The 12,602-nt window shown below is 50.0% G+C and overlaps 1 protein-coding gene across 3 annotated transcripts in view; it reads left to right on the top strand.

The window, feature by feature from the left end:
• COL5A1 (collagen type V alpha 1 chain) overlaps positions 1-11,999 on the top strand; it is a 150,171-nt gene extending 138,172 nt beyond the window's left edge. Inside the window, exons 63-66 of one of the 3 annotated variants that reach the window (XM_062011591.1) lie at positions 8-120; positions 2,386-2,454; positions 6,079-6,312; positions 9,007-11,999. In XM_062011591.1, coding sequence (XP_061867575.1) covers positions 8-120; positions 2,386-2,454; positions 6,079-6,312; positions 9,007-9,153 — 563 coding nt within the window. In that variant the 3' untranslated portion in view covers positions 9,154-11,999. Of the gene's footprint in view, positions 1-7; positions 121-2,262; positions 2,455-6,078; positions 6,313-9,006 lie in introns of all 3 variants that reach the window. The other 2 variants (XM_062011590.1, XM_062011589.1) reach the window with 2 other exon arrangements.
• The last annotated feature ends 603 nt before the right edge of the window (positions 12,000-12,602 follow it).

The following is a 12,602-nucleotide window of genomic DNA, read 5'->3' as shown; positions in this document are numbered from 1 at the left end:
CATCCAGGTGAATACTGGGTTGATCCTAACCAAGGATGTTCCAGGGACTCTTTCAAAGTTTACTGTAATTTCACAGCTGGTGGAGAGACTTGCATCTTCCCTGATAAGAAATCTGAAGGAGTAAGTTGACACAACCTTCCCCCTTCTCTCCCTGTGTATATCATGCTGATGAGAGATGGTTTCCTAATGTGAGCATTCACAGACAATCAGTTCCAGGAGAACTGAACAATAGCAAGTAGGGATTAAAAGGCCAGAACATTCCTTTGTTACACAGTGTTGGCTTCTAGAATGATAAGGAATATGTTCACTGTGAGAACTTCATTGATGAACTCAGATGTAAGCTGTGATTTGGGACAACTCTTTGAGACATAACAAATGTTAAAACCTTAATTCCTTTTCTTTTTACTTGGCTTTACAAAGGCAGAAGTGTGTGTTGGTGCAGGAGCTGCAGCTCCCTGGGAGCTTCATTTAACTCATTCCTTGTCTTCCCTCCTGCAGCCAGAATGCTGCTCTGCTCTCTGCGTGCACAAGCACCGCTGAGTCCTCCACCCTTACTGTGGCTTCAGGCAGAGCAGAGAAATGGTTATCCTCTGTCATTTCTCCTGGTGTTTTTTGGGGGTAAATGATGCTAAATGAGTGCAGGAGCCTCAGCCCCCTTCCTGGCACCAATGCGTGAGGTTAATGAAGTTATTTGTGTCCTGAGGGGCTTGGTTCAACCATACTCATCATTTTTGTCCTCTCCCCACACACTCTGTATTCCAGAGCTGCTCTCCCTGATGCTTGGGGACCAGCTTTTGTTCTTGCCAAGCAGAAACTCTTTCAAAGCATCCTGAAGGAGTTCTCTTGGTGTCACAGTTGTGCTTCAGCTGGGTTAAGGTGCAGCCAGAGCTGTTCACTCCAGTGGAAGCTGTTTGCTTGCTGAAAAGCCATTTGCTTGCTGACTTTTCACCCACCAGAAATATGAGCCAGCACAGGACAAATAACATGCAGTGTAAATCCTCCTTGAGTTTTTGTTAGGGCTGTTTAAACAGGAGATGGATGTCCTCTCCTTTGCATTAACATGCCATGGCTCTCCTCGAAATGTTGACAGCCAAAAAAGAAGATCCAGCCCGTGAACTTACAGTTGCTCAGCCTCCTGCCACACTGACTCTGTGAGTGGCTCTTTGGCCCCATCTCATCCACTGTGGAGCTGCTCTTGTGACCACTCTGATGCTCCTCAAATGCAACTTGTGCTACACAGAATGTGCTGCACTTGTGCAGCCCTGTTGTAAATAAGAAAAAGCTTCAGCCTGCTGGTTTTCCACATAGAGGAAAGAAACCAGCTGCTACACCAGCATTAAGGGATGGCTGAGTGGTTTTATTATAAGCCACAGCAGAGTTTAGGCCATATATCCCCCCTTTAAGTCCATCCTTAACCCATCAGAGACACACTGACTCACCTTCTGGTTCATGTACTGGAAAGGAGAGGACAATCCCAAGGCACCTGGACGTAGCTTGGCTGTTGTTGTGGGAGAGATTTACAGCAGAAGTGAGGGAGTTTGTGGGGGAGGGTGAGAGAGCAGACAGCAGCCACACTCCTTTCTTGGGCTCTGACTCAAAAAAAAGAGTGATTCAGCTGCCTAGATGGGGCTGCCATAAAAGCTGCTCCCACAGCTCCTTTCTTGTCAAGGTCATCCCCTGCATCACTCTGGGTAGTTGGAGCAGCATCATGTGCAATGGGCCAACCCTGACTGTGGGATGCACTGCCCCTGCTACCCCTTAGTGCTGCACAACCACAGCAGGCAGGCAGAGCCTGTTCCTCAACCCCCTTCTTTGCCTTTCCCAGCTCCCCAGCACCTGTCTTTGGCATTAGAGTGACAGCAAGCCTTCTCCATCCCCGGCATCTTCATCCACCCCAGCCCTCCCATGAAGATCAAGGCATCCTTTACCCCTGATTTTTCCCTTTCCCCCCTTCCCCAACCTCTCCATCTTTCCTTTTATCTCTCCTGCTGCTAGTGTGCACTGCTGGTTTTGCATCCAGAGTGCCTGGGAGGCAGAGCTCATTAGCCCTTAGCAAAGGAGGCACCCAGGGCAGCACCACACCAGCCGTTGTGCTCTGCCGGCGCCTCGGGGCTCTGGTTACTGCTGTAGAGAGATGAAGCAAACATTTTGCAGGCAGTTGGGACAGTTTCAATAAGACATGCAGCCTCTCCTTGTGGAACTGAATGTAACTTTCTCTTTGTTTGTTTTTTTTGTCTCCTTTCTCCTTCCTCCACAAACTAGACTAGAATTACTTCTTGGCCAAAGGAGAACCCAGGCTCCTGGTTCAGTGAATTCAAGCGCGGTAAACTGGTAAGATGCATCTTGGTGCTTTCTGTTGCCTTTAACCCCTGTCATATTTTACAGAGTAAAATGGCTCGTTGGCCCAAAGAAAAGCCTTCCACATGGTATAGTCAATACAAGCGGGGGTCTTTGGTAAGTGGCTAACCTCGGCCCTCTAGGCTGAATCAGAGCTCCTCATCTGCTTTGGTATGGCCAGACCTGCTGCCCTCTGCATGCTGGACTAATAACCATGGCAAGACACAGTCAAAAAAACACGTTTAAGGTGGAATAATGGATAAGGAACAAAACCCACTGAGGATCTCAGAGCGAGTGGTGAGGCCTTGGGGCCGTGCTGGCGTGCTGGGGACCCTTGCAGAGCCCGAGGTGGTGTGGGTGTGTCTGCCCAGAGCCATCATGCAAGGAGGGTGGTTGTTGTCTCCTAAGCACTTCCCACATGGCAAAGGCAAACTGAGTTCTCCCACAGTGGAGTTTTACCCTGAGAGATCCCTAATGTGAGGCCTCAGCTCAGAGCAGGGCACGGGGCTGTCGCAGCCTGTGCTCGCTGGTACCCAGGGTGAGGGGGTGAATCTGCACATCTCTGCTCTGGGGGCAGGTTTTCCCCAAAGGATGGGTTTCATCTCATATGCTGGAGAATGAGCCACACTGGAGGCTCCCCAGCCACCCCCAGAGCTTGGGAGAGACGTGAGGTCATTGCTTTACAGGAAGTTTTCAGACCCTGTGCCAAGCCTGGGGACTGGCATTTGACTCAGTCACAATTAAGGAGTTTTTTTTCAAGGGAGAAGAACTGTCATAAGGTCAAACAATGTTTGATGTCAGCAAGCAAGCCAGCAGTGCAAAAACACAGAGAAAAGGCTCTGGTACCCTGTCCTGTAACAGGCCATTCACGTTGTGGAGAGATCCCACTCCTGCAGAGCCTGAGCCCTGCTCAGGGATGTCAGAGCAGGGACTGATCAGTGCAAGCCTGGTCTCCTTAAGCAACAGAAACCTCCTGCCTGTGTATCAGTTCTTGTAGGATCAGCAGGATGCAGGGAATGAGCTCAGTGAAATGAGGAGCATTAGGGAAGAAGGAAACACTGCATAAAGCCAACCTGCCCTTGAAAGCAGGAGCTGCTGTGCCCTACAGCACTGAGCCGCCTCGTGCAGTGTCCCCTCTCCCCAGGGCAGAGGTTTCTTGCAGTGCCCCAAACTTCCACCTTAAAAAGGCAAACAACAAAGACAAGCACCGCTGCTGTTTTCCTCTGCTGCCTTTCCTTTGCCACTAAACACATTTTGCTCTGATTCTGCCCACCAGAAGGATGTGGCTTCTGCAGCTTCTCTGTTACCAAATCAGACTGCAAAGCCTCGTAGCTCCTTGGAGGGCAACTTCTCACGGCTTAATTACAGAGCACTTCATCAGTTCATAGTACAAATACCTCTCTTTCTCCACCTTCTCTGCTTTGTTTTTGTTCCCCCAGTCTGTTAGAGACTGAGCTGCCAACCTAGAGCTTCGGGCTCATTGGGTTGTGTTGTTTTCAGTAGGAACTTAAGTGCTACTTGGAGCCCTTCATTCCATCTTTGTGTCTTGCCATTTTCTTGCCTTTTCACCTGTCCTATGTTTTCTATTTGGACAAAAAAAGCCACCAGCACGTAGAAGACCTGCCTAAGCAAGCCCCAGAACTGCTGAACACAAACCACAGCAGTAAAGTCCCATTTGAATATTGGGTTTCTGCCTGAAGAGTACCTCTGGATTTCTCCCAAGTCAGTACTTTGGGACCATGAGATTGATAAATTGGAGAGAGATTTGCCTGGATATCATCAGCTGTAATCTGTGTGTAGATGGGCAGGATGAATGAGTTTGAGTTTCCCTCTGGGTGCAGCTCCTGTTACTCTATGGAGAAGGTCTCTGGTGCTTTTCCATGCTGTCTGGGCACGGTCTCTCAGGGGGACTGAGCCCACAGGGGTCCCTGAAGCCAAGGGGAGGATTTCCCCCTGGCTGCTCAGTGCTTGCAGGAGGCACACAGCTGTGAAGATGTTTGCCTTTCTTCTGGGGATATCTAAGAAAAACACAGTCAATGTGAAATACAAAGCAAACTCTCATTGTGATGCTTCCATGCTGTCATTAATCAATGACACAGAGTGCTTGGAGCTGACTTCTCTCCTGATGCAGCCAAACTGCATTTAAAGTGATAAAAGGGTTGCAGATGTTTTCTTCTGGACTCTGCATCCCTTCTGTGTACAATTCCCAGTAGCTCTAACGAGGCCTGCCACCCATCCTGTCCTGTTATCCTTCAGAGCCATATGGCATCTGCCACAGGGAAATCCCATCACAGAGGAAACAGGGAAGGACTGGTTTTTGCAAGGCTAATTCCCACGAGCAAGCTTTATGCACACAACCAGTTCCCAGTGCTGGAACAGAGCTTCATGCAGAGGCACAAGAGCAGCCAAAACCCTGTGAGAATCACTCAGGTTCCCCAACCAAACACCGATTGGAAGTCAGAGCAGCACGTAGGGATAAGAGAAGAGGTTCCTGCAGAGCATGGCACTGGGGGTGTGCCAAGCAGTTGGCATTTGGTGTCCCCTTCCTTTTCCCTTCCACGTCCTGGTGGTTTTCTGGTAGCTGTGCTCCTGGCATGCGTGGCTCGCTCATGGTCAGTCGTGTTTACCTCTCAGGAGGACAGTGCAGCAGTATCCTGACAACTGGTTGGTATATCTGTTTATTTTCATCCTCTTGTTTACTCATCATGTCATGACCTGGTTATGAATCTCTTCTCCTGTTTGCAGCTTGCACCGATGTCTCACGGTACCTCGAAGGACACCCCGATGTTTGTGTGCCTGTGTTTTCCTCCTGGTCCTTTCTAAATGAACCCACTGTCCATAGCAGACAGTAAACAGGCAGCTCTGGTAGCTTGGCCATGGCTGGAGATGCCACCTGAAGCACAGTTAGTTTACACCTGCAGAGCTGTGCCCCTGTTGCTTCTTTGGTGGGGTGTGAAGGTCCCAGAAGGTCCTGAATCCCCAAGGTGCTGGGAGTGGGTTTCAATAAATGGGGTTTTGCTAAAATATGGTTCTAGGCAGCGTTGCCCAAGGGAGAGAAGGAGCCCCATGTGCAGAGTGGAGCACATCTCTGTGCCAGTGCAGCTCTGGCTTTCATGCCAGAAGGCAGCAAATGCATTTAGCTGAGGGTAGCCTCACTGCCCAGGGCAGCACTTACCAGCTGGAACAGGATTGCTGCAGATGAACTGCAAAGATTGCTTCAAAGTCAGGGTGTGGATGCCCAGGAATAATGAATGGGAAATACCTCAATGTGTGCAGAACAAAATACCCACAGTGGTCAGAAAATCATGTCAAATAGGGCAGCAGAATGCAGCCCCAGCCACTCAGAAATCTGCTTTCCCTTCTGGTGGAAAGCTGGAGAAGTGTGCTCAGTGTTGGCTTTAACTTGAGACATACAGCCCTAAGTTTGTTTAGCACTGAACCTTTGTGCAACCAGGGCTGAAATCCCCCCTCTTTTCTCCTCCTGCCCTGCACTGAGCCTTATTTCTTTTAGCTTGCAACTGGCAGGAGCAACAAAGTGCCCTTGTAGCTACACCCTGGCCCGGGAGCACAGAGCAGCTCCTTGCCTGTAGCACGGCAGGAGCAGCCTCTGTGCCCTGGAGGGATGGTGAGACTGAGCCCCATGTCTGGAGCAATAAAAATGGGTGAGACTGGTAGTCCTCAGAGTCTGCCAGACACTTGGCATTGCCCCTCACTGCCCAGTGTTCCCGTTTCTCCTCACAGCTCTCCTACGTGGACTCGGACGGGAACCCCATTGGAGTGGTGCAGATGACCTTCCTCCGACTCCTCAGCGCCTCAGCCCACCAGAACATCACTTACAACTGCTACCAGTCCGTAGCCTGGCACGATGCCACCACCAACAGCTATGACAAGGCCATTCGCTTCCTGGGCTCCAACGACGAGGAGATGTCCTACGACAACAACCCCTACATCCGAGCTGCGCTGGACGGCTGCGCGGTACGTGGCCAGGGAGCTCAGGGGCTCTGAGCTGGAGATGTCCTGTCCCCCTGCCCTCTGCCCCCTGATGGAGGGGAACCTGCTTTAGCAGGGGCTTGGGCTGGATGAGCTCTAAAGGTCACTTCCAAGCCCCACCACTCTTCCAAGCACACACACACCTCCCGGCGTGGCAGGCGTTGAGCTGGGGCTTTCTGGGAATACAGGATTCCACTCAAAGTCAGGGGAAGCTGCAGCACCTCGAGGAACTGCAGGGCTGCAAAAAGGATCAGGGGATTGGAACATCTCTGTGTGGAGGAAAGGGTGTGGGACCTGGCGTTGTTGAGCCTGGAGAAGGCTGAGCTCAGGGGGACCTCATAAATCCCTGAAGGGTGGGTGTTGAGAGGATGGGACCAGTGTTGTGTAGTGGTCAGTGGCAGGACAAGGGGTAACAGGCACAGGCTGGAACACAGACAGTTCCACTGGAACATTTGGGGTCAGCTGTCCTGGCCCTGCTCCCTCCAGCCCCCTCACTGTCAGGGCAGGGTGGGAGTCAGAACCCCTTGATGCTGTGCAGCACTGCTCAGCCACAACCAAACCATCCCTGTGCTGGCAGCATTCTCATCAGTGTAAACCTGAAATACAGCCCTGGAGCAGCTACTGGGAAGGAAATTAACTCTGTCCCAGCTGAAAGCAGGACAGCAGCCCTGCTCACGTTTCTAGTGTCTTCCTCTCTGCCGCTGTTCCTGGAGACTTTTTTCACCCAGAGAGCCTCACACTGCAGCCCTCCTGTCCCCACACAGCCCCCACTGCTCTTCACCTTCTCTTTGGTGAGCAACAGCCAGAGTAGAGTTTCCAGAGGGGCCCAGCATCCTCCCTTTGCTTCTCACTCTTGAATGCCTGATTTGGGATTGAGCTCTGAAAAATGAGCCCTCAGGAGCTAAAAATTTGGCAAAGCAGGTGCTGCTTGCATTGATTTTGGGAGCCAGCCTGCTGGTGCAGAAGCATGCATAATTCTCACCCTCTGCAACTGCAGTGCTTGAAGCCCACAGGCTGGAAAGATTGAGATGTTTGACAGAAAGAGCCCTCTGCATCATTTGAGAAGTGGTTCTGTTCTGGCACACAAACCTTTGATTTTACTGTGGAGGCAATGAGGAAAATCAGATTAGGATCCCTTCCTTTAACACTCTTGCAGGAAAGAGCCTCCATCCCACTTCTGAAAACACTCAGAAGCTGAGTTAGGGAAGTTTATCCTCAAGTACTCCTTATCTCCTCATGCAACATGTCCCTTTCTCAGTAGCTGTGATACAGCCCGTTCATGAGACACACAAATCAGAGTGAGGCAGAGCCACACGCTGCTCCATAAATTCCCTTGTTTGTGCAGCTCTGGCTGCCCTGGGGTGCACTTCTGCTCCTCTAATAATTATTTATATTTCAGAAAGAACTGTATGGCCAGCAGGCACAATAAAAAAAGACAACATCACCTTGTGAATTCCATCAGGCTTTAAATGGGATCTTTTCAGGAGCTCTGATAATAGTCAAACTAATACATTCCAATTAAATGGCTCTCATTTGCTCAACGACCCCTGTGTGTCCTCAGGGAGGCAAAACGAGGAGACCACAGCCACAACAATTGTGCCAGGCTCCTGCTCCAGCTCTGAGATGTGCTCATAGTAGATTGAGTGTCTTGATTTGTGTGGCAGCAGCTGCTTCTGTGCCAAAGTGTGGGCTCGGGACAGTCGTCTCTCTGGGGTTTGCTCAGTGGTCACCATCTCTCTTGAGAGCTCATCTGCTGTATCTGCAGGGTACATGTAGGGTGTTTCATAGAGGCATAGAATGAGAGGGTTGGAAGAGACCTTTAGAAATCATCCAGTCCAACCCCCTGCAGAAGCAGCTCCCACCTAGATCAGGTCACAAGTGAACATGTCCAGGTGGGTCTTGAAGAGCTCCAATGAAGGAGCCTCCACACGCTCCCTGGGCAGCCTGGGCCAGGGCTCCCTCACTGAAACACTGAAACAGGTTCTTTTATGTTTAAATGGAACTTTTTGTGTTCCAGCTTCATCCCATCACCCCTTGTCCTGTTGCTAGATACAACAGTAAAAAGTGCTGCCCCAACCTCCTGACACCCACCAGTGAGATACTGGTAAATCCTAATGAGATCCCCCCTCAGTCTCCTCCAGACTAAACAGCCCCAGGTCCCTCAGCCTTTCCTGTTTGGGGGTTGGGTGCATCTAATTCAGCTCAGCAAATGCGTGGGCAAGGTGATAGAATCACAGAATGGTAGGGTTGGAAGGGACCTTTAGAGCTCATCCAATCCAACCCCCCTGCAGAAGCAGGATCACCTAGATCAGGTCACATAGGAACACATCCAGGTGGGTCTTGAAGAGCTCCAAGGAAGGAGCCTCCACACCCTCCCTGGGCAGCCTGGGCCAGGGCTCCCTCACCCTCACAGTCAAATAGTTTGTTCTTATGTTTAAGTGGAACTTTTTGTGTTCCAAGATCATCACTGTGTTCCGTGATCCTGCTTTAGCAGGGGGTTGGGCTGGATGCTCTCTAGAGACCCCTTCCAACCCCAACCATTCCCTGATGAATCCTAATTCACAATAACACGCTGCTCTTGGGTTGGAGGCACCATCAAAGCTCGTCTCTCTCTCTTTCTCTCTCTCTCTCTCTCTCTCTCTCTCTCTCTCCCTCCCTCTCCTTTCTTCTCCCCATCAGGCAAAGAAAGGCTATCAGAAGACTGTCCTGGAAATCAACACGCCCAAAGTAGAGCAGGTACCTATAGTCGACATCATGTTCAATGACTTCGGAGAAGCATCACAGAAATTTGGATTCGAGGTGGGACCAGCTTGCTTCATGGGCTGAGAGCCACCTGGAAACTAGTCTCCAAATGAGCAACCTCGTAACCTCATTGCGCCACGTCACTCCTTCAGAAAGCTAAAGAGAAAGGAACGAGTTCCTCGTCACATGCACGTTCTGAACCTGGACAGCCATGGCTTATTGGGGTTTTTTTTCTTGGTTTTGTTGTTGGTTTGGGGTTTTGTTTTGGTTCTTTTTTTCCCCTCCCCCCTCCTCCTGGTTTTGGTTTTGTTCCTGGGTTTTTGCCCCAGTTCCCTCTCTCAGTGCCACTGCAGCCACACACGTGAGCCCAGCGCCGCAGAATCGCGTGACCCGCCGCCCTGCTCCCACCGCTGCTGCTGCCCCCCAGCGCCCCTCAGCACCCCCAAGCTGCTGCTGCTGCTCCCAACCACGAGCACCCACCCCCCACATTAGTGGTTTTGTCAGTTTTAAAGGGAAAAGAAACTCCCGCCTTGACGTTGAAGTCCCAGCGGTTCTGGCTCCGACCCAAAAGCCTCCCGAAGCTCATCAGAGGCGTTTGTTGTTGATTGCCATGAGATTGGGATCAGCTCAAGCAAGCAGACATCACCCTGGCCACTTCCAGCCTTTGTAACATCTCCATTGAGTTGAGGAACTCCACGTTTGCCAAAACTGAACCCCGTGAATTTGAGAGCTACAAAAATAAGTCACGCTGGGCATCTGTTTCCCACGTATTAAAGGTGCTTGTATTGTTTGTTTTGTATGTTTTGTAAGTAAAATATTTGTATTGTATATTATTTTAAATGTTTAAAACGTTTCTGGCTTCAAAACATGCATGTGACCACCCTTGGCTGGATGCAAACCACCAGCAGCCCCACCAGCTATGCAGCCACCCAGCAACGAAGACGGCGGCGTCACGTCCCCACCGCTCCTGCCCTCTTCCCAGGCTCCCCCCAGCCCGGCTGAGGAAGGGGCTCGGGGTTGCAGCCTTTGCAGGATGAGGAGTGGCAAAGCAGCCCCTGGAGCCACTGATGCCTTTTGGAAGGATTTGCTTGAAGAGAAGGAAATCTAAGCTGCTTCCTAACGAGGTTTCTCCAGAACGCTGACCTAAAAGCAAGGCTCTGCTTTGACTTCTGCCTTTTTGACGTGCTTGCTCACCTTAAATATATGTGTTAAGTTAATGCTCTGTTTCTTTTCCTTCAGCATTCTTGAAAAATGATAATAATTACCAAAAAAAGAGTCTCTTTGCAGTGGCAGATTGCAGTGGCAGGGGAGCCCCGTGAGTCCTCTCTGAGCAGAAACTGTTCATAACAGACAAAAACACACACGAAAAGAGGAGAACAAGGCAAAACAAAAAAGGTGCTTTTTATTTTTACATGTCTCTGTGGTGCTATTTGAAGAACTTTAACACAACACTGGTGATACCCTGCCACTGGCCAATCTCCCACCAGCCTTTGCTCTTTAGCCACTTGGCCCCACTTTGGCTCCGGTCTCTGGTTAGAAACACACGGCCCCTCCTCATCTGTGACCTCTCCTTGGTTGTGTTGCAGCAGCTCAGACAGCCCACCTAGAAACAAAACCAGTCAAATGTGCTCACAGTGATTTCTTTTCCTTCTCCCCCAAGAAGATTGATGCCTGGTGTGTGCTGGGGCTCAGCCCAGCTTGTCCTCAGCCGCTGAATGGCTGTGGTGCTAATCTCAGTCCCCATCCGTGCCCGCGCTCCCGGGAGTCTGCACTTGTCTTGCTCTTCCCACGGTGACTCTGCCAGGATGGCTTTGTTCTTGTTGTTGTTGTTGTTGTTGTCTTCTTCCATTTTTTCCACCTGCTGACACCACCTTTTTTCACTCCCCTTTGTTCGTTTTCCCTTGGTTTTGAGCTGGGAAATAGATGTCGCCGGGTGTTTTGTTTCATTAGTATTTGGCCTGGAGTATTAAAGCAACACTTGAGCCAAGGGGGATCTTTCAGCATAAAGGAAAAGACATCACATTTACTGTGAAGAAAAGCCTATATATGATGTCTTTTCCCCTCTCCTTCCCAAGCAGAGAGCAGCAGCAGCTGAGGAAGGGAGGCGAAGCCGTGCTGGAGGCAGCGGCGATGCCGCGCGGTGCTTGTTGCTCTGGGAGAGCCGTGTCCATCCATCTCCCTTCTTCTCCTCCTTCTGTCCTCTCAGAGTTTGGGGTTGGTTTGATTTTTTTTTTTCCACTTGGGGAAGGAAAATAAAAAAGGTGCTACCCTCCAACCTGCAGCCTCCAGCAGCAAAGCAGTGCAAAGGAGGACGGGTACGAGCAGGAGGCTCCAGCCTCTCGGGCAGCTCAGCAAGAGCCTCGCTGAGGAGCGGTGGGAAGGTCAGGAAAGGTTGCACATCCCTGTCTGCAACAGAAAAGCCATATATTGATGTATGTACCCACGTGTGTGTCTGTCTAGGTCATGTGATTCTGTGATCAGTTTTCATCAAGGGAGCTTTTTTTCCTCTTATGGTTTTTTTTTGGTGTCCTTCCTTTGCTTTAAGAAACAAACAAAACAAAAGGAAACAAACCCCCCTCCCCTCTGTTGAACCCCACAGTGTTGTAATTTGTACTGAGCTCCAAACTGTGTCCAACTGCCCCAGACCACTTTAGCTATGGTATATTGCAATAAAATTACTACTTGTATTTGCAGACCTTCTTTTTGTGTAATTTTATTTCCCTCCTCCCTTCCCCTCCCAACCCCTTTAATATATATGATATGACTTGAACAAATGTTGATAAGAAAAATAAAACCTATGGAAAAAAAAAAAGAAGAAGAAGAAGTTTTAGCACAGAAAGGCCCTTTTTAAACTATAGTGTCCAATGACATATTGTACATTTCTTCAAAGGCCAATAAACATGTCATAAAATTTCAGTGTAATGCCCATAAGAGCTATTTTTAAATATTTTAAACCTGTGTAATAAAGGAATAAATGTCATAGATTTTTTTTCTCTCTCTCTTTTTTGTTTTGGCAATAAACCAAGTTTACTGTTTCCACCTAAACCCACGTGATGTCAATGTCCCTCCTTCGAGCAGGATTTCCCCACAGCCCCTCTGCTTGCTGGAGCCTCAAGAGATTGTCAGAGGAGCAGCAGAAGTGCTTGGAGGTGATACCTGCTGTTAAATAACAAACCCAAGCCATCAGAGAGTGAACTTGGAGGCCTGGAGTCTCTTTTTTCCTCAGTGAGAAGGTCCCAATGGTGCAAAAAGCCAGCCTGGGGCTGGTGGTGGCTGAGAGCTGGATGGGAAGATCAGGTGGCCACCAGCCTCTCCACCTTCTCTACCCCTGTGACAGCAGCATCTTTGCTTGGCACAGCAGCCTTTGCTCTGGCTCTTCTCCTCACCACAAGATGAATTCAGGAACCAGACCATTTCTCCAGCTTCTTAGTGAGCTCCTCAGCCCCAGGGCACTGCTGCATGGGGGAAGCAGCCAGGGGGATGCTTGACTCATCCTCCCCTCCTGCCCCGCTGGGGGTTTCACTCCAGGGATG

The sequence above is a fragment of the Colius striatus genome, chromosome 19 (genome assembly GCF_028858725.1).
Source record: "Colius striatus isolate bColStr4 chromosome 19, bColStr4.1.hap1, whole genome shotgun sequence".
Classification (NCBI taxonomy): Eukaryota; Metazoa; Chordata; class Aves; order Coliiformes; family Coliidae; genus Colius; species Colius striatus.
The sequence above is the reverse complement of the archived record's forward strand: the minus strand, read 5'-3'. Positions and strand labels throughout refer to the sequence as shown.